This window comes from Glossina fuscipes, unplaced genomic scaffold (genome assembly GCF_014805625.2).
Source record: "Glossina fuscipes isolate IAEA_lab_2018 unplaced genomic scaffold, Yale_Gfus_2 2, whole genome shotgun sequence".
Classification (NCBI taxonomy): domain Eukaryota; kingdom Metazoa; phylum Arthropoda; class Insecta; order Diptera; family Glossinidae; genus Glossina; species Glossina fuscipes.
Window position 1 is genome coordinate 10,207,083 of NW_023998416.1, and position 22,500 is coordinate 10,229,582.

Here is a 22,500-nt window from a genome sequence, read left to right on the forward strand (position 1 = left end):
CAGCCGTTTTGTTCTCGTTTAGCTAGCATGAATTTAAAAAGTGACGAATTGGTATTGCAATATAACTGTGAAAAAAAATAAATTGTTTTTTGGAGGGTTCCTTCATCAGTACGTATATATGTATATATATTTTATTTAAAAGTTAGCATCTGAGCCATGTAGTCAAAATGAAATAAAACAAGTCTACATTATATAAAGATACAATGAACTCTAATCATGGACTTTTATTGCAGCAGCAAATCTGTCTCTAACGCGTTGACTGCCATGAGATCTTGTTCTGGGTTGCTTTTCGTAATGGTTGCCGTTGATGGCGACGTCGAAGGGCACTGATTTAAAAATAAATCGAAATCGAATATTTTATTATTATTACTGATCGTTGGCAAAGCGGCAGCACCTGCCATGATGCCAAAGTCATCGGTTACATGTTGATTTTCATTAAGTAATAAAGGCGGTTTAGCATTCAAATCTATACCTAAAAGACCCAGATCTCTAAGCAGCGAGTCATTGTCATTCAGCGAACAAGCATTTTCCTCTTTACAGATGTTGACAATAGGAGCCGGTTCTTCTACAGCCTCTAAACCGCATACTATTTCCGTACAGGTATTTCTTGATTGCAGGACGTTTTCCTGATCTTCATCTTCGTCGAGTTTTTGAGGTTCCAATATCTGTGATTTATATTGAAAGTCCGTTTCCTTAAAGTCGACTTCTATAGGAAACAAATGAGGTAAACTGTCCATGCGTTGCACTACAGACTGATTTAGTTGCTTTAAGCTGTTCAACAAGCCACGTAATTGGTTAGTTAAATCGTTAGCATGTTTACACTCTAGCAATTCCATTTTTTCCAATACATCGGTTCGTAGTTTGGCAAATTTACCGCGGGCGTCTTGGCGACATCTTAATATAAGACGATACTCATAGTTACCAGTTTCCACACGATATAGAGGCTCTTGTATGGAGGCAAATCCATGCTCTTCATCATCCATTTCTTTGACTTTTAGACAATATGAGAGATACGTAAATTTAGCGTCCATGTAACGGCGTACGGTTAATTTTGTGTCCGGTATAGCTTTGTGCAGGTATGTGCCCAAATCATCTAAAATGGGTTTAATTTGTTTAATTATCTCCAGACCATCTTTCTCTAGATGACGATGAAATTCGCCAAATATGCGAAAAGCTTCCGAAGCCCTCATCTGAGGTTCACGTGTACTAATGCACATAAAACAATCACCAAATAAACGATAAGTTTGCAGCAAATCGTAATACGCTTTAAGCATACGTTTTGCATGCTCCACTAAGCCTTTATACATCATCTCAGTTCCTTCCAATTCTTCCAATCGTTTAACTAACGAATCGTTACACAATATCGCACGCGACAGTCCCAAGGTATCGGCTGTATTACTGGACATGTTATCAACAATGCGATGTTTCAACTTTTTCAAAATGATATCTAAGGATTTGCCTCGTTCAGGATCAGCATGCAATTTATTATAATGTATGGTCACTTGTTGACTGGCAACCTGTATCATTTTGGCTACTTGGACTTTGGTTTTACCTTTGACACTAACATTATTTATGGCTAATAATTCGTCACCACTCTCCAACGAACCTTCACGGGCAGCAGGTGTACCATCAAATATCTTCGAAGACAATGATAAATGTTAAGAAAGCGATTGAAATGTTAAAAATAATATTAAAACTCACCTGAACTATATAGAGGCAAGGACAAAGTGGGGCTCCACCACCTATGCTTATGCCAATCAAGTTACTTTCATCTTTATTCATGACTACAGACTTTGTACTGACCGTCATCCCCCTAAGAAAAAATTTTGAAAAAAAATGATAAAAAAAAACCGAAAAAGTTTTGAAACTAACGCGAGATCCGCTTTAAATGTTGAAAATTATATTTCAATCAAATTTTTTGGGGGATATTGTAGGTAGGAACATGTTTGCGATTACTTACGGTATTTAAGTGCAAGTCTAGCTTGTAAATATTTTGGAAAAAAGGAAAAAGTACTTACTACTTCTTTAGTAAATAGCTTTTAGAAATTGATTATTTGACTACAATTTACTAAGCCTAAGGCAATAAAAAATGAAAATATCCACGATTGATTTGCGGTCATGCCCCGTAAGTGCATCTTTTTAAAACCAAATGTTAGCTTAGATTCTTTTCGAGTGAAATGTGTATTAAAAATTTTGCAAATAATTATTTATTTTTTTTTTTTTTTTTGATCATAGTGACACTAGCGAAGTGCAAGCTTTTACGTGAAAATGAGATCCATTTAGTTAACTTATTCTATTTCAACTTACAATCGCTCTAATTCGAACTTTTGTTTAGCAAACGCGTAAAATCTTTCATTATGCGTTGGAGAGCCAGCGCAAACAACAGTCGCGCCCATCTCGTCTGTCACTAAAATATCATCAACCGGTTGTGTAGATATTGTCGTTGTTGCTTTTGAATCGAATGTTTCATTAGATTGTGAAGTAGACGAAGGCACTTTTTGGACCAATTGTGTATCTGTTGGATTCGTCGCAGAGATAGATGCTATATCGAAGCTTTCGAAGACAAGTTATATATTGAAAAATAAAAAAAAAACACATCTTCTTTTTTATATTTCATTCACCTTAAGACAGCAGTCTCAGTTATTGCTTTGTTACAACTTGAGTACTTACGACAACGATTCTATAGGCAGCAATGGTGCACTTTCTTCCATCTTGCATTTAGTTCTTTTCATGAACGTATTTACAAAATTTAAAGAAAATTTTTTTACATATAAAAATATTTAAAAAAATGAATAGTTTTTTACAAGAAATTTGCAAAAATAATTGTGAAAATTATCGATTTGTAACCGAAAAGTGTGCGAAATTAGGAAACGCAAAAGCCAAGACAAAAAAGCATTCACAGCGGTCAACGCAAACAGGCCCATCGCACGCAAACACACATGTCCACCGAAACAGGACAAAATATTAAAAAACATTCAATTCTAAATTTGTACCCATATGTTTTCCACTTCTTTTTTTCTTTTTACTTTTTTTTGAACAAAACTTTCTTTTTTAACAAGAAACTTACATTTTGTCTTCTTCGTAGAAGAAATCGTCTTCAGTATCGGTTAACATTTTGCAAACTATTATTTTTTTTAGTTTTAAAATTATTCTTATGCGTTTTGTTTTCAATTGTTTATTTTATATTTAACAATAATGATAAATGATAGCCTACTTATGAGAGCAAACATTAGCAATATTGTATAAGTAATCATTCACAATATTGAAATTTGTTCTTTTTATGCTCCGAGTAGCAATTGAATTAATTTCCACAATGTTTGATTTTTTTTTTTTTTTGAAAAATAAAGCGCAAAACAGACACCGTTAGTTTTGTGTTTTTGAACTATCAGAGAGGGATGGTAACGAAGTTAAGTAAAGTGATATGAAAGGGTTCTCCAAAAATCCAAATCCACCCAAAATCCACCCAAAATCCTCAAAAGTCTATACTTGGAAACCATAGTTTTATCTAAGAAAGGTCTTTTCGGTGGAGAGTAACAAACTGTTGGAACTCCGCATCCTCTTACATTCTACAACGTCTTTCTTCGAAAATTCCTAGACTATTTCATTGGCCATGAATAATCGCAATAATCATTATTTCACGACATAATATAATATATATTATACAATAATATAATATAATATATACTTGGTACTCAAGGATAATTGTTTGAGAGTGCGTTTGTTCGCTGATGCCTACTATACGTTCCTTACATCATCTACTGTACATTTGTACATTTGGGTGAGGACACCATTCCTTCAGTATATTCCTGTTAGTGGCGTGAGCGTAGTGATCAATTATAATGTAAAATGAATTGTAATATTATAACTTAACGACTTATATAACGTTCAGGTTTATTATGCTAGACGGTACGCAATGTTGTTTCGGCCCTGTTGGACTTATACTGTATGCTTTTGTAATAAAATAAATAAGTAAATATGTTATTCAAAGTACTCTTCGTTGCTAACCCAAAGAAAATTGTAACTAATCTTCTTCGGGCAATATACCGCATTTTGTTATTCCACGACGTTTTGACAGGAACCAAACCATCAAGTAGACAATCATGAATCATAATTATAGAATGAAATAAATAAGCCCGCTGGGATAGAAACTATTATCAAAGGGTTTCTTCTGTAATAAGGAATGGCTGAAGAGTATGTCGCTATTTTTTTATTTTGTCTGTTTGCGCGTCTTTTTATTTTGTCTCTTATTGCTTATCAAAATATAGGAATTATTTATTGTTTTAGATGACAGAAGGCAAAAACTATTGATCTCAGCAAATAGAGACCGTCATGTTATTAATAAAATCCATTATCTTGACGATGAATAATGCAAGTATATTTTTATCACATTATTTCATTCATTATTTTATTTTATTATAGTTCATTATTATTATTTATTGATTTTATTTATTTATTTACTATTATTCTCTTTCTTTTTTGGATTGTTGGGTGGAGATGGACTAAACTAATAGATTTGTGGCTTATATGTCCAAAATTATTATTCTATATCATAATAATAGATTCAAATAAACGAAGCAATGAGAGTTTTCTTTTATTCATTCACAATAGGGGAGTTTTTAACTGTTATTAAAGGGTTGCCTAAATTTTCTATTTGTCAGAGCGTTTATTAAAAGGAAATATTGACAAAAGCAACTCGATAGTGTCTTCGCTTTGCTAAAAGAAGCAAATTTATCAAAAAACTAGTAAATAATATTTAATTTTACCGATATGGATTGGGCCGAAGAATTAAAAATGTCAATTAGAAAAGTATTTGTTGTATCAGAAAACTATCTCAAACTATTATTTAAATACATTTTATCAATAGACAACTGCTCGAAAGGGTCGACGTTCCAGAAGTCGTGATCTGCTTAAAGATACCACATCCTCGGCTCAGACCTCACAAAGCTTAACATCGAATTCTACTAATAATGTCAGTCAAGCGACTTCATCTAATAACAATGACATATGCATCGATATTACTTTACCAGTAACTTCGTCTACTGCTACTAGCAGTAACAACGCAGATGCAGTCGGCGGCTTAACCGAAGCAAATATTTTGCATTTAAGTACAACTTCGACAACCCCAGATCCAAAAAAACCGCCTGTTTTGAGACGTATTTCTGGGGGATGGGCTGACACGAGCCTAGGAAAATTATCAAAGTGCGTATAAGCAACATTAAAAACAAAGCCTTTAAAATAAGTATTTTATTCAATTTACAGATCTAAGAAAGGCTCAATAGATGAGTAAGTGCTTATTTTATTTTATTCTAATTATTAAAGATTGGAAATGTACTAAATACGGTAACTCGATTGCAATACTATGAATCAGTCAGAAAACTGCAGTGGTTGGCGATCCGACATAAAATAACCGTCTACAATTATTCATAATGCGACTTCTTAAAATAAGACGCTATATGGAAAGAAGTTTAAAAAGTGGTCCATTTTCAACAGCGTTCCTTCTTGGTCTAAAATGCGTTGGTCTATCATAGTCAATCAATATATCTCAAAAATTACGGCCTATAGGTCGAACAATAAAAAACAGGACGGACAGACGCGCTTAAATCAAATCAGAGAGTGATTCTGAATCGATCATAATGATCAAAGTGGGCCTATCTCTGGGTGTTGCATGCGTTCGTACAAACCTTATGCGCCCTAGTATTTCAAGTGGTGCATAAAAACGGACGTAGTACTTTGGAACTGGGTTAAAAAGTTTTGAATGTCAGAAATCGAACATTAAAAAATAAAAATCGTAAGTACTAAGACAGCGGCTCTATTGCAAGTATTTTTCATTAGGAAATCTTTCATTCAAGCTGAATGCAATTAAATAGGACGAAATAGAAAGAAAATTATTTGCTTATTTTAGGCTCCTAGAACATGTAAATATCTGAAAGCAAATTTGCCTGTACATGATTAATTTATGATCACAGTTAAGTTTTTAAGTAGGTGCGATATGCGCGAAAATTCGCTACAGTCGAGATTCGCATCTTACAGTTTACATCGAATGATTCGAGATATAATCAGTATGAAATCTTGATTTGAACTGTTGTGGTATTTTAAAGCGAATACAATTTTCTAGCTATAATTATTACTCTTTTTGTCTAGTGATCGTTTTGTTTTAAAACCTTCTACAAATACATCGCCAACTTATGATATACCAATTATACCAGACTTGGATGATTTTAAAGATGACATATTACTCAATGAAATCCCCGAGCCACCTTCGTAAGTTTTTCTTTGAATTTGCATCAAAAGTGTTTCAGTTATTGTTCGGTTTTTAATTTATAGAGTTTCAGTTGACCGGGTCGTTACTTTTAAAGAATTAAACTCTGATATATTAATGCAAAAATCGTATGGCAATGTGGGAGATGCAGATTTATCAATCCTAACAAAATGTTTACAAGCACCAGAGAATTTAGATGAGCCTGACGAGGTTTGGGAGTGGGAGAAATTGTTCACCGAAGTGGTGGCCGAAATTAATGCTGATAAGCCTATGCCATCAAAACCCGAGAAAAAGAATTTAATACTAAAACCAGATGAATTGCCGCCACCTTCAGTGATGTTAACCTAGGAAATGACATATGACTTTCAATTCCGTTTTACTATATTAATTTATTACTGAATACAATGATTTTAAATTTCTTTTTAACCCAAAAAAAAAATGGAAATAAAGGGCAATTGCTTAAAGTCTTATATCATCTGTCGATGTCAACGATATTGCGTCAGAAGTAGTTTCTTCACGATCTTTACTAACTTTTGCATCTGTCGCCTCATCAGTAGCTTTTGGACTGGTAGCGGAAATTCCTGCTTGCTTCATTTTCTCCAAACTATATTCATCGATTAGTCCATACTCATCGATATAATTCATTAGAACACAAACCATAGGTGATTCAAATACCAAAATGTATTGACATGTCTTTGGTTCTAGTAAGTACATAGAAACTGGCAGTGAGCCTATAGAGCTACTGCAAATAAATTTAACATTGATTTCTCGAGGAAGGCCAGTGTGATCACAAAAAGATCCCTTTTCGTAGTGTTGCCAAAATGAAGTTGATTGCTCCTGGTGACGTTTGTCAGGATTAGCTTTTAGCCATTGTCGATGAGACGCTGCATTAAAATGACCCAAAAAGAGTTCTGTTTCAGATTTTTTATCCTTGTGAAATTGACGCACGTGACGTCCATAACAAAATTCATACTTCCACCAGCCAGCTCCCTACACGCATAAAGACGAGAACTTAGCAAAGAAAGACACCAAATATATATAATTTTAAAAGAATTTGAATACTTAAGCTTTTCTGAGAACTTCAAACAATTTTCACCGTTATAGCATTCTGAATCGAATATGTTTGGGAAAATGTTGGGTTTATTTACGAGAGCACACCATGCCACCATATATATATTGTTTGCTGGTTTTCAAGCTACGACTATTAAAAATGTAACTTACCCCAGTTAGGCAGCTTTTGCCACTTATAGTGGTCAGTATTGACGACATCTCTAGAAATTGTGATATTGCCGGTGTTGTTGGCGGTGTGCTTGGTTTCGGTGTTGCGCTTGAAACTTCACTACTGGTATCGTGAGTATCCGCATCTGTATCCGAAGCAGCCATAATTTTAAAAACCAATTTATCAACATCTGTACCATATTTACTAAAAAAAAAATTACGGTCTCCAAGAGCAGCGGTATGAGTCAAACCCACAACGGCCGCGCTAACTTCTTTGGGCACCGGTAGATCGTCTTCGGACAATTGCAATTCATTCAACTCCTGCCGCAACATACTTAGAGGCTTATGAGGCTCGGTAGGTGAATTGAAACATTTAATCGATATTTCTTTGGATTCCTCGGGATGGAATGCAGGCAACACGCATAAGACCGGTGTTAATATAATTGCCTCATAGTTACAAGAAGAAGTCTCTTTGAAAGAATATATGTCGTTTTTTCCATGAGGATAACAGACATAGCGTACAGTTGTTGTACGAGGTGCATCGATGATATCACACATGGTGCCGTCGGTTAAAACCATTTCAAAGTAGGGATATTTTACGTTATCAATTTTAGTCGTTTTATATTTAATATTTGCTTTACGGTTTTCCTCCCATTCCTTTTGCAATTTTTCTGTCTCATCGGAATTCCATTTACCCAGATAATATTCTTGGAATTTAACATTTTTACCATCGCGTTCTTCATGGTATTGCCTTACATAGTGCCCGTGGCAAATTTCGTAAGACCAGTACGCTTCAATACGATAAGAGTAGGTGTAAAGAATGGGCTTTAGCAATGTTAAAGGGGCTAATAAAAAGAAGAACTATTATTTTTGAAAGGAAACAAACTAAAACATTTACATAATTCTAGTTCAATAGATTTGTCTTCTTTCCTAGATTCCTCCATAATGGGAATCATACAATCGTATTTTTCCTTCTCGTGAGTATAAAAGGTCCGCACATAATTTTTAAGTTCCTTTATAAAAAGAACATAATAATTAACAATTTTACCAAGTTATTTTCTTTACTTACAGTGTTCTTTCCGAAATCAGGCATTTCAAAATCTATTTTATACAAAATAGTATCATCGAAATCTTTCGCTTCGTGTGTCGTTATAGGATTGATATTTAATAGAAGTACTATAAAAAAATTTTTTAGATGTTTTTTTAACATTTTCTTTTATCAAAAAGTTATAATTCCTTGCTTGGAAAATTTTTTATATTAATACGAATACGTGTTTTTTTTTCACAGCTGTCAAAACAAAACAAACTATTGTGACTGACCCCTCTCAGCTGTGTTGTATTTAAAAAAAGTATTTGTTAACTGCTATGAAATTGATTTAGCTGTGGGGGAAGTGTGCCAATTCGTTATAAAATTGTGAGTCGCGCGTTATATTGATTGACTAAGTAAACGAAGATCAATAAATTAAAAATAAAGCAATTTGTTCTTTTAGAAGTTTTACAAACTTTTTTACAGTCCGTCCAAAAAGGTCTGAAAAAAAGCGGTCATCGAATAGCAATTCTCTTGTTGTAATATGTTCCGTGTTAAAATTTAATGCAGGAAAAATTTATGTTATTTTACGAAGGTAAGTATATGAGTTTCATTAAAGAAAGCTATTTGAATTTTATAATTTAATTTTTGTTTACATAAATAAATTTATATTGAGAAAAGAAGATTATATTGAAGTGGACCAATGATAAAGGTGAATCTATATAAGCAAAGCCTTTAATTCCATTTCGCTCTCGATCTCATGTTACATTTAAAGATAATTTTAATACAATTTTCACACAAGAATTTTTTAATTTCTTCTTTTTTTTTTTATTATATTCTTATTGTGTATAGATTTTCTGATTCAAAAATCGGCAAAAGCGAATGTAGTTTTTATTCTATACGGGCGGAACAAATCTGATAGGGTGAAAGAATAAACTATATTTTTTTTTTATTTATTTATTTATTTTTTATTTTATCCATTTATACATGAAATTCAACTAAAGAAAATTACAGTCGAATTCAGTGCATTTTAATAGAAAATCTTACGCTAATTGTTTTAAAACTAGTATACAATAAAAAGGAAGAAAAAAGAAGAATAGTAATAACAAAGTAAGTGTAAAAATAAATTAAAAAGTTAGAAATAATAATTCATGTATATATAAATAAAAAGAGGGAAAAAAGCATGTACACAGCTAGCACAGAAGCACAGCCGCAACGGAACAGACAGATCCAAGTTGCAAGTAAACTCCTAAAATTAAAAAAAAAAAAAAAAACAATTTTAAAAATCTATTATTTATTCAGTTAACCTTGTGTAACAAAAATATACGTCGTAATCCGTCCATCCGCCGCTGACGGATGATGAACGTGTATTTGTTTATAATGATGTATTTTAGAACATATATTTGTCATAAGCTTAAAAACCGGCAGTTGTAGGGAATAAAATTTATTTTCCATCCTTCAAAACATTTTAGAGTACAACATAGACAGATAGCGGGATAGACTTGGATAGTGACAATTTTTTCCCTTCTTGTATATATTAGGAAAAATCTTTAGACTTTTTATTAAGAAAAAGCCACGAATTTTTTTGTTGACGGGTTAAAAGGAGCAGTACAAGAGGTACAGGAGGTATGATAAAGCATATAGAATTTGTTAAATGGTTCATTATAGATTTATTAAAAGGAGGCAAGCTCATATAAAATGGCCTGGTTTCTTTTAAATATTCTTTGTAAGAATCTATAAATTTAATAAATCTATATTTCTTGGAATAAAAACAACGGGAATGAATTTTTTACAGATGCGTCAACCATTATTAAAATAATTGCTTCGAAAAAATTACTTTGGAAATTCAGTGAACGAATCAAGGGGGTAACAGTCCGATCGGAAAATTGTGTGCAGGACTACGTCAGATGCTGACATATCTGTATTGTAAGCAAGGATTTACTCTAAATATAAAGAAATAAGTGAAAATCAATAAATCATTTTTAGTTGAACAAGTTCATATACTTTTTAAACAATATATGTACATATATGTGTACTATATATATATGATAAGAAAATATTAGTAAATATTTTGCCAGCTGCTGAGTTTATTTAACAAGTCTTTAAAGTTCTTTATGGAAGTGCTATAAGCACTGTATAAATGTATATATATATATATATATATATCATTTAATAAATCAATATATAATAAGTAGATTTCTTTAGACTTATGTGCGTGTACGTACATATGTATATGTACGCTTTATTGACATATTTTAATCAGAGAACACTGCGTGCGTGTTCTATGAAACGTATCTATTTCTGCACTCCGATGACTTTGGTGCACATTTCATAACACAATGATAATTTTAGATATGTATTCATATGCTACGCTTTTCAAGTGTTTTGCTTTTTATATCTTCACCTTAACGTGAGTACAAAGGCAATAAATTAATGGGAATGTAATGCATTTGATAGAGCTTCCACTGACTTGTAGTAAGACTCACTTAAAGATAGTTGCTTCCCCGGCTTTAACAAAGACAGCGATTTAACCCATGTCTCTAATTGTTCCGTTTGATACGATCTTTGTCAAATATATTGTGATCGGAAGGAAGTGAACTTGTGCGTCGGAATTATTACACAGGCGTATCCTAGTAGAAAGAAATTAGGGTAAAAAGATGATCAAATGCATTTTTTTACTTTCTAAAGGGTACAATATTTCTATTTGAAACTTGCTTCCCATTTTTTTAATTGCAAGAAATAGGGATTTTGGCGCACTTTACCAGCGCAAAAACAAAGAAGAAGAAAAGCAAAAGAAGAAGTCATCAACATTTCAAATTCAAATTGCGACCGTTGTAATTTTCGGCTAACAATACCTAGCGTCTAAGAATGGTCTTGTGTCTGAGAAAGTTGATGTTGGTGTTGGGTACGTCGATTACGTACCGTCATGATAGTCTTCAATTGCAGTATTATACTTTCCCTTGCCTCTGTCTTGTTAGATTAGCAGGACCAACTTCCTTAATAGCACTCTTACTCGGTTTATTGAAGACGTAGTTCGAGGGAAGGCTTCCTTAATGAATAACACAACGACTACGATGCGACTGTCAAATCGACCTACACGGATTAAATCGTGAGTGTGGTAAGTGTCATACGATTGGTATACGGTTTTAGCAATGGTCAGTGTAACGTATATGGCTATTATTTAAAATTTTTATTAATAATTTTCTTATATATATGCCGTTATATTTTTACATTCATCTTCCCTGCATTCTGCTCATTTTTTATCCATTTTTATGCATTCTTCATTATTAATCGGTATTAGTAACTAAATATTCATGTCGCCTTATGCTTTTGCCGGCATATATCAAGTAAGCTCGATTCCCGTATAATATTATGTTGTTTATTTATGTAGAAGATAACGAGCAAAACAACGAAGAAAAAAACCGGCTTTTTTTTTTTTCTTTTTTTTTTTAAACATTGTACCGATTATATAGTTGTTTTCTTTTTTTCTTCACGCCAACTGAAATTAAAAACATTTAATTGCTAATGTGTGTCATTCGTAATTTCACGTAAAACACATTTAGAATATCTGCATACATGCATACGTGTTTCTATTTCTTGCAATTGATTTTCAAAAATATAATTTTTCTTTTTTTTTATATCTTTGAAAAAGAACAGAAAAAATCTCTTAATTGCGTTTTGGGTAAATAATGCAAAATATTTCTCACGAAAAGAGATAGACAGAACAGATATATTTGTTTTTAATAGATTTATTTTTTTAAATACTAATTAAAATTCTCACTTTACTTTTGATTTATTTTCTTCCTTTTGTTGTTTTTTATTTTTATTTTTTTTTTGTCTGCGAAACGTGACTAATTTTGTAACATTTCGCGCACAATAGAATGTAGCGAAACGTAATAGTTTTGGTATTTAATTAGTTTTTCTTAAGGAAATTTATTACACAACCGTGCCGTTTGTATTCAATTCCGGCAGGTACGGGATATACTAATATGGTCACTTTATTTGTAACCATCAAAATAACCGGCGACAACGATGATCATAAAATTTATATTTATTCTCAAGGGGTGCTACGGTTGCTCGAAATTGTGCGAAAATATTCTATATTTCTTTCTACATTGCAGTAGGCATTGTATCTCCTCCCATTTATCCGAAAGATACTTATACCATTGTGTGTTTTGCGTCGATTCCATGCTTGTATGCTTGTTTTTCGCGCCTTGTTATGCTTAAAGGAAATTAACTTTTTTTTTTATTCTCATTTCTCGCTGAACTTGGTGAAATTTGTTTGTTTTTTGTTTTAATGTATGTCTCTCGCTATAAGCTTAGCGAAAATTGATGTTATTTTCATTTTCGGTTCATCTAAAATTTAGTGACAAGAAGTTGTACTTTAGTCTCGCCAAGTTTAAAGAAGATGTAGGATACTTTTAATTCGATTATTACCTAGTTTAGGAGAAAGACCTTATTCCTAGTTTCGTTACTCGTTCAAGTTAAGAAGAATTAGTTGTTTTTTTTTTTTTTTTGCTCCTTTCGTGGGCAAGCGTAACAATTCCAACTCTAAATAACGGGCGGACGTTAATATTTAGATAAATCTAAACAGGAACTTAGGCAGCGATAGTATAATTGGATGGCCGTTCCGTTCTGGTGTATTCTACTACGTTCAAGTAATTTGTCTAGTCAGGCCAAAGCAAGCTAGTAACAGGCGTTGCATTACATAGCATGTCTCCCAAAGGATAGGAAAGGATTACTTTCCAATATGCTTTATCATCAGCTAGTTGCAAAGTGTAGGGTGCATTGCCTTAAGAGTATTCGGCATAAATTCCAGAAAGAAAGCGACAAATCAGTTGCTTATATAGAACTTATGTAAATGAGATTTTACATGTTTGAACCAAGTTTGTCCAGGAGATTTATATATCAAAGCAGTCCGTCGTGCTTGGCATCAATGACAATATATTGCAGCTCATGTTGGAGATTAACTCAAATCTAACCACTTTTCTATTGCATCGGCATCTACCGTTTGAAAACTATTTAAAATGTCTTATTTAAAATACGACAGAACTTTTCCGTCAACCTAATATATTGAGCCATTAAATTACCGGCTCTTTTTGATCAATAAAAAACCACAAACTTCAAAAGAAGCAAAAGAAAATAGTTCACCATTCCCCTATCTTTTAGGTAGAATATGAATTCGTTGTGAGAAAGACAAGCAGTTTATTGACGCTTTACGTAATAAAATCCCTTTTTTGGGGAATCATCAAAAGAATGAATGTGCTGCGAGAATGGGCCATGAGTCGCCATTTGTAATATGTGCTAATTAAAGGGAGTAATGCTTCTTAATAACAAACATGTGAGCAGCACTTTTCAGGTTAGTCCTGCTAGGGCTAATTGGGTGAGTTTTGCTCTATGGGGCCGAATCTCTTTATGCTGGAAACCTACTTCTTTTGATTTTTTGAAATATTGCACTTGTTTCCCTTATTTTTGGTTGGTTTCTTTAACGATGATTCCGTTTCATTGTAACCCGCCCTAATGAAGCAAAGTCGGCTGATTCTTCTCCACGTATAGCATTCATGAATATTTATATTTATCTTCGATGCTGACAGTGCGTCTAGTCTCCTTAGCGTACATTGGGGGTTTGGACATTGTAAAGCATTCATTGCCGACCGTAATGTGTAACGATTCAACAGCACTATGCTTTGAGTAAGGATCGAAAAGTAAGGTTTCTTCGAAATTATGCCTTTTAGATATGTATTCGTACACACTTTCATCAAAGGCAGAACAAAATTTTAAAATTTTTCAAATAAACGTAACAACATACATAGTAAAAAAATTATCTTTAAAATCAGAAAAGAAAAACATTATTCTTTTTTCTTGGTAGTTGGGATGATTTGAGTAGATAAACGCATATATTCAATTAGATCACGGAAGCGAGATTTTTCTACATCTTTGGTAACGTTATAATTCAGTTGTATCCTGGATCCTGAACAATCATTGCTTTCTTTAACTCAATCATACGATCTGCGGGAGAACATTCCACGTAATACGTATACCATGTTGGCATTTGCTTCTCCAACTCCTCGATTTTTACTAATTTCCCTAGATATGGACAGACAACGTTGGTTTTAAAATCAAATTGTAGGTAAAATTCAAAGCAAGGTTTTAAATGCATTTGAACGTTCGTTGCTGTTGTAGGCACCTCCTCCATTTTTATTTCATTTAGAGTGCAAGAAACGAACGTTCCCAACCAAGGACCGATGGAGAAAGCTTTGTTGAAATCAATACGTTTCTGAAGAAATTCAACAGAGGGCACAACTTCTCTAATTTGTAGAAAATAAATTACCATTAATACGATACTGTAAGTGGAATGATCCTCATTTAAACCAGTTCGACGTAATCACCATTTCAAAAAAAGGCACATATGTCGTGCAATTGGTTATATCTCAAAGATATGCTCTATTAGTTTAGTATTTATATGTATAAACGCTAGAAGTGCCATCATCGTCAACTATGCGGGAAAGCAAGAAATTTATTTTTACACCTAATTAATTATGTGAATTTTAGCGCTTGCTCCTATAGAAGATCTAACAAAATGGAATAAAAAAATAATGTTGCATCCATTTCTCAATGATTGGCACAATTACGAATCAATGCAATTTTGTTGCATAGTATGATTAAACCGCTATCTTCATTCTTGCGATGAGGAATAACACGCAAACATATCTAATCTTCTTCTGCGCAGGCGCAGACTCGTGGCAACTATCCAGCTTCTTAAGTTGTCGAGCAATAATTTTCAAATATTAAAGATCTAATTAAAATTATCCGTTGGAAAGTAGGAGAAGAATAATGATTACTTCTTACTTATTAACTCATATAAATAGATAGAGTTTTGCAATATATTTTTTTTCAAGGATCACCAATGACGTTTTGCTTACATACGGAAGGCAATAAATTATTTACATCATTCCCGTTGTAAAGCGCAGTTGTGCATTCTTAAGCAAATTCTCCTCAAGCTTGTTCAGCCAGCCACACCCTTCTAATTAGTTTACATTTGTTCAGTTAACAAAGTACCCAACATGGTTTACAGTAATAGGTGCGTAAAAAAATTCTGTGTATTGGAAATGGTTGTCTTTAGCAACGTATCTGACGCATTCATTTCCTCCGAAGTTTTGGGCAAAGGTAACGTTGACGTTGATGCCTGCACGGTATGAGTTGCAGTCGTCTACAAGACAAGCTGTCGTTTCAGGCGTTTTTATTAGCATTGGTTCAAATCGATTCCGTCATATTTAGCAGATAGCGTTCGCCTCCAGCAAAGCCAACCCAGGAAATGATACTCAACTTGCTGTCGGTAGGAGCATCTCCCGATTGTGACGTACTCTCCAAACGTTTTGATTAGCATTGGTTCAAATCGATCCGGACATATTTAGCAAATCAGCGATTCTGCACGGTTGAAGTTGGGCGAAAATGGTTCGATAACCCTTACGCCTCGAAAGCAGGCAAGTTTCTGCTGTGGGAGCAGACTGCGCAAGTAAGCTGATGAGAGGCGAAAAACCAAAAATAATCAAGATGAATATATCGATTATTTAGATTTGTATGAAAATTTTATGAAAAGAATGCAAGCATTTTATTTACATAACTAATATCTTGACTTAAACTCATTAATGAGTGACGGATCGCAAAATCAGTATAATCTTCTTATCTCTTAAAGTTTTGTTTGATCTATGTCGCAATCTCGTGAAGTAAATTAAATGCTTTTATTTGTCTCCTTGGCCCCGATTCTCTTTGACACTTATTTTTGCAATTTTTAATTATCTACAAGAAGACAATAATCACATTAAAATCTTTGGAATAGCATAGCACTCAATAAGTCTCCGGTCTGATCCGTATATGGCAACACACTTGGGCGATCCATATGATGTCTGGATAGTGCCAAACTACAAACAATATGGATCAAAATTCAAACAACTATTCTGCGATCGAAAGTCATCGTCAAGCAACCAAAAAAAAAAAACAAAAGTCGACTGCGTAACCTTCTCGTTTTGCGCGCGCACGTGGTATAATATTCACCGCCTATCGTAAAAAGTGACAAAGAATGAATAGTGAGTATTATGTAGCGATATAAGTACATTTTAATGACAAAATTGCAAAAAAGACCGGAGACTTATTAAGTGATGTGACCTGTCGGCTTAATAGTTTTCTTAGCTTTCTATAGAAACTTTTTTAACGGAAAGTACACTAACAAGAAATGCGTACGGACGCGTCAGAGGTTATTTTGAACTTTATACTAACAACGCGTATACCTTTCCTTGCATTGGGGACTTTTTATTTACGTTTTACTTTTCTGGTGTTAAGTTATTGAATGGATTGATCATGCCACCTGTAGCATGCTCACTTGAGTTTTGATAGAATGCTTGAAATTTTTTTTACGAAATACTTTTTTAAGTAAAATAAATAAGGAAATGCATTACGTAAGTAAATAAAGATACTGAGGTAGCTTATGAAGAAAGAATCGTTAGATTAAGCGATATAACGATTGATTGAAAAGTTTTCCTTATATTGATTTCCTCATGTCTAGTTAGTTGATGTGTTGATCTATACAAGACTTAACGAAAATATTTACACACACGATCGAAGAATAATTGTATATTACTTTGATTATTACGCTTGCAAAATCCGGAAATATGTCTTTCAGTTATTACATATAAATTATTTTTCATTGAGTGGTTTAATAATAATGTTGCTTTGTTTGTGTACCCATCCGTCTGCTTTGCCGCTATATGCGTCACAATAAACTAGAATTTAGAATATAATATTTATAATATCTGAATATCATTCCGATTTAGAATGATGTCCACTGAGAGTGATGACATCTTCACTAGAAGTAGAGACTTTTCGCTCAACCATTAGGGTTCATAGAGATACTTTTTGGGTCTGTCCTTTTGTTTGGTGCTTGAGTTTCTTCAAAAGACAAAAGTGTCGTTTTTGATTCATCTCTGTAGACTTGATCTGAAAACAAACGTAATATATTCGCAAACCAACAGAGCAACGTTATTGCAAAGACAAAGGAAATTCACTGATGATTGGAAAAAATTTTGCTCGATCGTCCGCTCAAATGGAATCAAATCTAAAGTGAGTGTAATTCGTAATTCGTAAACACGATTCATTACAGCAAAACGGAATGACAAACTCTGATCACACTGAGAGGGTAACTAATTGTTAAATGAGTTCATTGAAAAAAGAATTGAAGAAATGCTTTTGATGTACGTATCAAATACTAGTCAAAACAATGTATGCACCAATTCAATTCCTTGGCACTTCAATAGCCGCATACGCGGACTTATCGACAGACAGATAAGAATAAATTCATTTAAAACTTGAAATCTAACTAGCAGTTTACATTTTCTACAAGTATGGTCTTCAAAAGTATGGTGATTGCAATACTTGCCCGAAATTATGATATACATTTATCTAATTATCTATGAAGTATCAATAAATATTTAATATACGCTTTTGACCGGTTCCATTATGCTCTTTATTAAATTTTTTTTTAAATCTCTGCGACAATTTCTTAAACATACCTCATTAAGGTCATGAAGTAAGTATTAATTGCAAAATTCGCAAATTTTCAAAAAATGCCGTTTCGGTTGCGTTCGCTTTAGTTTGTCTGAAAGCACTATCGGGACTCTCGTTACACTTTTTAATGCAACAAAAATCAAAACATCGATATTTTAAATCAAATGTAAACCACATTTTCGGACAAATGAACGAATACAGTTGTATCAGCAACCTTCTGCTAATAGCATTTGACAAGTTGATATTCATTCTTTCAAAGCAAGAATGATTGTTATCGGCTCTTTGGTGGACTTAGGAATGAAGTAAAACTTGAATTCATTGATATTTGATATTAATGGTTGCAAGCTTGTAATAAAACTATTATGGTAAGAAAATAATATTCGCCTTACCGCGTCTCTGTAGTATCCATCATCTGAAATCAATGCATTACAATTGCGAAATATTATATTAATTGCGAGTTGGATCAGGTAATAATTGATCGATCGATCGATCCTGTTTTAGTTTAATTTTGATTATACCCTGTAAGTTGTAGTGTTTTGTCAAGTTCGCTACAAAATTATAAGAAAAATCCGGTAAATCTATATTTTTTGCTTACATCAGACGTTCATATCAACTTTTGCAGCCGCAAGCGTTATGATACCAGCAAGATGGTCCAAGGACAATGTAAGACAGCGTTCTCAGAGATTTTCATACTTTTTAAGATCTCTGATGAACATTGCGCACAGAGGAAGAAATATTTGTTAGTTGAAGGCGCTCAAGATTCAGCTTAAACCCGTATCTATAGATTTTTTTACTTCTTATTGATGGAAAACACGTTTTTATGCAAGTGTTCCTTATTTTTTTCTAATGGTGTGCACGTAAGCATTAAAGTGGAACCAAGTTAGACTAGAAAAAAAAAAACATAATAAAAAAGCCGGTAAATGCGCTTTAAATGAAGTTAAGAATAAACATAAGATATACGTAGCAGAACACTACAACTGAATGACTCATTGTCATCGCTTTGTTTATGTTGTTTTTGCATTTAACTGCAAGCGTGTGTCTGCCGTATTGCTTCATATGATAATTTGAGGTAATCAGACATACAATAGCCATACAATCAAAACCTGTAATTAGTAATATTTACACAATTTTAAATATGAAATATAAAGACCAAAAAAAAAAAAAAAAAGAAAAAAAAAGAACATCAAAAAAAGGCTATTGAAAAAATAATGACCTTCTTGCGCACGAGATTGCTGTGCAAAAGGAACAAAAAAAAATAAAAAAGAAGCAAAACATACATGTATGTATGCGTATATGTATAAAAAATATCATTATCAACATTTTTTAATTATACTGTAGACAATGTTTTGTTAAAAAAAAAACAAATAAATATTAAAAATCAAACTCATTTCACTGAAAGAGATTATTTATTATAATTATTATTATAGAAACTAATGATCAAAAAGTACAGAGAATGATTAAATTCTGAAAAATCTTATCCTTGTCGGAGATATTGGATTATTTTTAATAGAACTTTGGATAAGAAAATTGCTTCACTTTCGCTATATAGTTTGAAAGATTATTAACTGATTGCTGACTGTTGATATTTGTAGATCTCTGACCCCGTTATCGCTTATGACGCCTTCGTTAAATGTAAGCATTTTGCAAGTTTTCCTTTAACGCTCCTGTGATTGGCTTTATGTCTAAAGTATTGCATAAAGTACATTGACTCTATCGATAAGAGATACGAAGGTTGTTGACACTTACACGCTGCTAGTAGGTTAAATTAGTTAAGATATTCAAAAGTAGGTTTACGTTACTACGATTCCCAATCATTGATAGATTATTGATTTGCTTTAATCTTAATAGAGCAAATCCACAGATGGTTATATTTCAAAACGTAGTTTTTACTGAAACATAGATAGCGTTGAGACAGAAAGACGGACACTTATGTTTATATCTATCCTGAAACGAATCTGAGAAAAAGTGAATCTATCTCATCTTCCTTTTCGGCGTTAGATACATTCGTACAAACCTATACTTTTACTGCAAGAGATGTAGAGCATAGAAAGTGATTATCTATATCGTATAGCAGACAGTTTTTAGCTCCCTTCGAAATTGAATAAAGAAAATTGTGGTTTAAACAAAAAAAATATATGAGAAGATCATGTTACTTAACATCGCGTCTTCACTCTCTCTTGACATTTTAACTGTTTGGCTTAGTTAGTAAGAGCTAAGCAATGGTAGATCTAATAAATGAATCAATATGCCAACATCAGTTTCCCATCGTTGTTTTGTGATTGACAGATTGTCTGACGATGAATAATGAAGAAGATTTCAATAAATGCCTTTTGCTTCGCATGTCCTCTTTGTCGGCTCTCAACAGTTGAGATTTGAGTAACTCACCAGGGTTCGTTTTTATAAGAAAAAATTTTACAAAAACACTACCACAAACTAAGAAAAATTGCTCACAAAGATGTTTGTTTTAGTTTAGGCGAACTTTATATGTTACAAAATCCACCAAAATTCAGACTCTATTGTGATCTTGGGAGCTTAAGGGCCGCTTTAGTCGCTACCTTACTCTATTTGAACTTGTGTTGAGATTTCACTATCCTTGTTTGCAAACACTATCTATGACGAAACTTGGGAAGTGAATTACTAAGAGTGATTACGTAAGAAAAAAGGGAAGAGTTTAGAAAGTGATGAATAATATATATTGTGATGAATGTATATATTTTAAAGTTGTGGAAATTTACTACAAACTTACCCGGCAGCCTAAAAGTCTCGATTCCGATTCATAGTTTCTTTTTCTAAAAAAATTTTGTTTGCCTTTATATATACACATGCGTCTTTTAAATTATGAAGACGTAGTCGACTAAAACATAGTCCTAAACATAGGACTTTGTTTAATATTCGTCAAGAAGGTATGATTCTGGGTGAATAAAAGATATTACCGTCCGTTTGCTTTGTGCTTTCCCATCTTTTCTTTCAAGCTCAAGGCTCAAGGCTGATAAAGTGGAGATACCAAGCTTGACAAATACTTTGCTGGTTGCAGATCAGCTTTAAGGATGAAGGCGATCTGTCCAACTACTACGATAAGAGATATCGCCTCAAACTTTTCTTGAGGCCAACTAACAAAACCAATGCTGAAACTGTTCCGATCGATTATTTGTCATTTTGCACATTCGAGAGGATTGGTTTAATCTCTTGGATATCTTGGATATATTTGCCCTAAGTCGGATATAACTTTCTTCCCCGTAGTAACTTTTCCTTATGAATGTTGAAAACTTTTTGCGTATTTAATTGTTTTCATAGTCAAATAAGTAGAAAAATACGAGAGAAAATCCAAGTAGCGGCGTAGTGAGCCTTTATTTTCCCGAAAATTTCGGGAAATGCTTCTACATCAAATTTTGTAGATTGCTCTACGATGCGAACACACGCTCATCCACACACACACATATATATATATATATATATATATATATATGTATGTATGCATATATGTTTGTATACATACACATTTCTTTGTTAAGGTGAAACTGGAAATTTCTCTGCTATAATTAAATTTATGTAAATACATTTAAAAGTTGAATATTGCGTGCGTATAATATAAACGAGGCCATAATCTCTGCAGTTTAATTAAATTGATGTACACAAATGAATATGTTTGTACGTTTGCATCTGCATCTGCATATGAATGCTGTAAATATGTATGCAAACCGATACTTATATAAAAAAAAAAATAAAAAAAATTAATAGGTATATATATACACGTATATATATACACGTATGTATATATATATATATATATATAAAGAAAATGAACAGATAACAAAGCGCAAAGAAAATTTCCATAAGACCGGGCGAGTAGTCAACCATGAATATGTAAAATAGAAAATAAAGCATATCGAACTGCTCGAAGACTGCAGTTAAATTGTATTTAACCACCATTTTGAAAACGATTAAAAAGGTTTTGTTTTATTATTATTTTTACGTATTGTGTTCATGAAAGTATTGAATTGTTGTAGTTTTGCTTGTTTCATTTTCAGTTTAGTTAAAGTTCATTGTATTCACAATTGCAATGCTGACATTGTTGTTGTTTTTATTATTATTATTGCTAAATATATGTACACATATAAAAAGGCCACCACACTAAGCGAGTTTTTAGCTTTTCGAAAAGAGAGGGAGAGAGCTATCGAGAGAGAGAAAGAGAAAAAGGCAAAGAGAGCTGTAAAGTAAAAATCCATAAAAAATGTATTTTTAAAATTATGTAAACATTTATTTTCATTAAACATTATAAAAAAAAAAATTTTATTCAATACAAAAAATAAGGGGAAAAAGTTAATAACAGCAGGATTTTGGTATGTGATTCAATAAAGTATTTAACTAAAAAGTTTTTATAAATCACAAAAATCTTGCATTAAATGTGTTCTATATATGTATAAATATTTGCATT

The 22,500-nt window shown here is 32.8% G+C and overlaps 3 protein-coding genes across 6 annotated transcripts; 1 reads left to right on the forward strand and 2 right to left on the reverse strand.

Moving 5' to 3' along the window:
• Positions 1 to 130: 130 nt before the first annotated feature.
• On the reverse strand, positions 131 to 3,234 carry LOC119634186 (PRKCA-binding protein). 2 transcript variants are annotated; one of them, XM_038028205.1, is made up of 5 exons: positions 3,068 to 3,234; positions 2,671 to 2,724; positions 2,308 to 2,553; positions 1,702 to 1,813; positions 131 to 1,637 (listed from the first exon to the last, which is right to left on the reverse strand). In XM_038028205.1, the coding sequence occupies exons 1-5, from the start codon at positions 3,112 to 3,114 to the stop codon at positions 225 to 227; spliced, it is 1,872 nt and encodes a 623-aa protein (XP_037884133.1). In that variant the 5' UTR covers positions 3,115 to 3,234; the 3' UTR covers positions 131 to 224. The 2 variants fall into 2 exon arrangements, with proteins under 2 accessions (XP_037884133.1, XP_037884134.1); XM_038028206.1 differs by lacking the exons at positions 2,671 to 2,724; positions 3,068 to 3,234 and having other exon boundaries at positions 1,961 to 2,400.
• A 1,305-nt stretch (positions 3,235 to 4,539) lies between these two features.
• Positions 4,540 to 6,685, forward strand: LOC119633888 (intraflagellar transport protein 43 homolog A). Its single transcript, XM_038027698.1, has 5 exons — positions 4,540 to 4,806; positions 4,865 to 5,199; positions 5,260 to 5,283; positions 6,142 to 6,261; positions 6,325 to 6,685. Exons 1-5 carry the CDS (start codon positions 4,768 to 4,770, stop codon positions 6,605 to 6,607), a joined length of 801 nt encoding a protein of 266 aa, XP_037883626.1. The 5' UTR covers positions 4,540 to 4,767; the 3' UTR covers positions 6,608 to 6,685.
• LOC119633887 (endoplasmic reticulum lectin 1) lies at positions 6,635 to 8,728 on the reverse strand. Of its 3 annotated transcripts, none has more exons than XM_038027697.1 (5): positions 8,547 to 8,728; positions 8,376 to 8,490; positions 7,699 to 8,322; positions 7,481 to 7,623; positions 6,635 to 7,249 (listed from the first exon to the last, which is right to left on the reverse strand). In XM_038027697.1, exons 1-5 carry the CDS (start codon positions 8,685 to 8,687, stop codon positions 6,719 to 6,721), a joined length of 1,554 nt encoding a protein of 517 aa, XP_037883625.1. In that variant the 5' UTR covers positions 8,688 to 8,728; the 3' UTR covers positions 6,635 to 6,718. The 3 variants fall into 3 exon arrangements, with proteins under 3 accessions (XP_037883625.1, XP_037883624.1, XP_037883623.1); XM_038027696.1 differs by having other exon boundaries at positions 7,684 to 8,322; XM_038027695.1 differs by having other exon boundaries at positions 7,481 to 8,322.
• Between the last annotated feature and the right edge of the window lie 13,772 nt (positions 8,729 to 22,500).

Bases quoted from the DNA above. Each gene is read 5' to 3' on its own strand.
- LOC119634186 (XM_038028205.1), bottom strand. From the start codon at position 3,114: ATGTTAACCGATACTGAAGACGATTTCTTCTACGAAGAAGACAAAAT. The intron at 2,725-3,067 runs GTAAGTTTCTTG...GTTCATGAAAAG, and splicing joins TTCTACGAAGAAGACAAAAT to AACTAAATGCAAGATGGAAG. The intron at 2,554-2,670 runs GTAAGTACTCAA...TGTCTTCGAAAG, and splicing joins CTGCCTATAGAATCGTTGTC to CTTCGATATAGCATCTATCT.
- LOC119633887 (XM_038027695.1), bottom strand. From the start codon at position 8,687: ATGTTAAAAAAACATCTAAAAAATTTTTTTATAGTACTTCTATTAAAT. The intron at 8,491-8,546 runs GTAAGTAAAGAA...CTTTTTATAAAG, and splicing joins CTGATTTCGGAAAGAACACT to GAACTTAAAAATTATGTGCG. The intron at 7,250-7,480 runs GTAAGTTACATT...TTATGCGTGTAG, and splicing joins GCAAAAGCTGCCTAACTGGG to GGAGCTGGCTGGTGGAAGTA.
- LOC119633888 (XM_038027698.1), top strand. From the start codon at position 4,768: ATGGATTGGGCCGAAGAATTAAAAATGTCAATTAGAAAA. The intron at 4,807-4,864 runs GTATTTGTTGTA...TTTTATCAATAG, and splicing joins TAAAAATGTCAATTAGAAAA to ACAACTGCTCGAAAGGGTCG. The intron at 5,284-6,141 runs GTAAGTGCTTAT...CTTTTTGTCTAG, and splicing joins AAGAAAGGCTCAATAGATGA to TGATCGTTTTGTTTTAAAAC.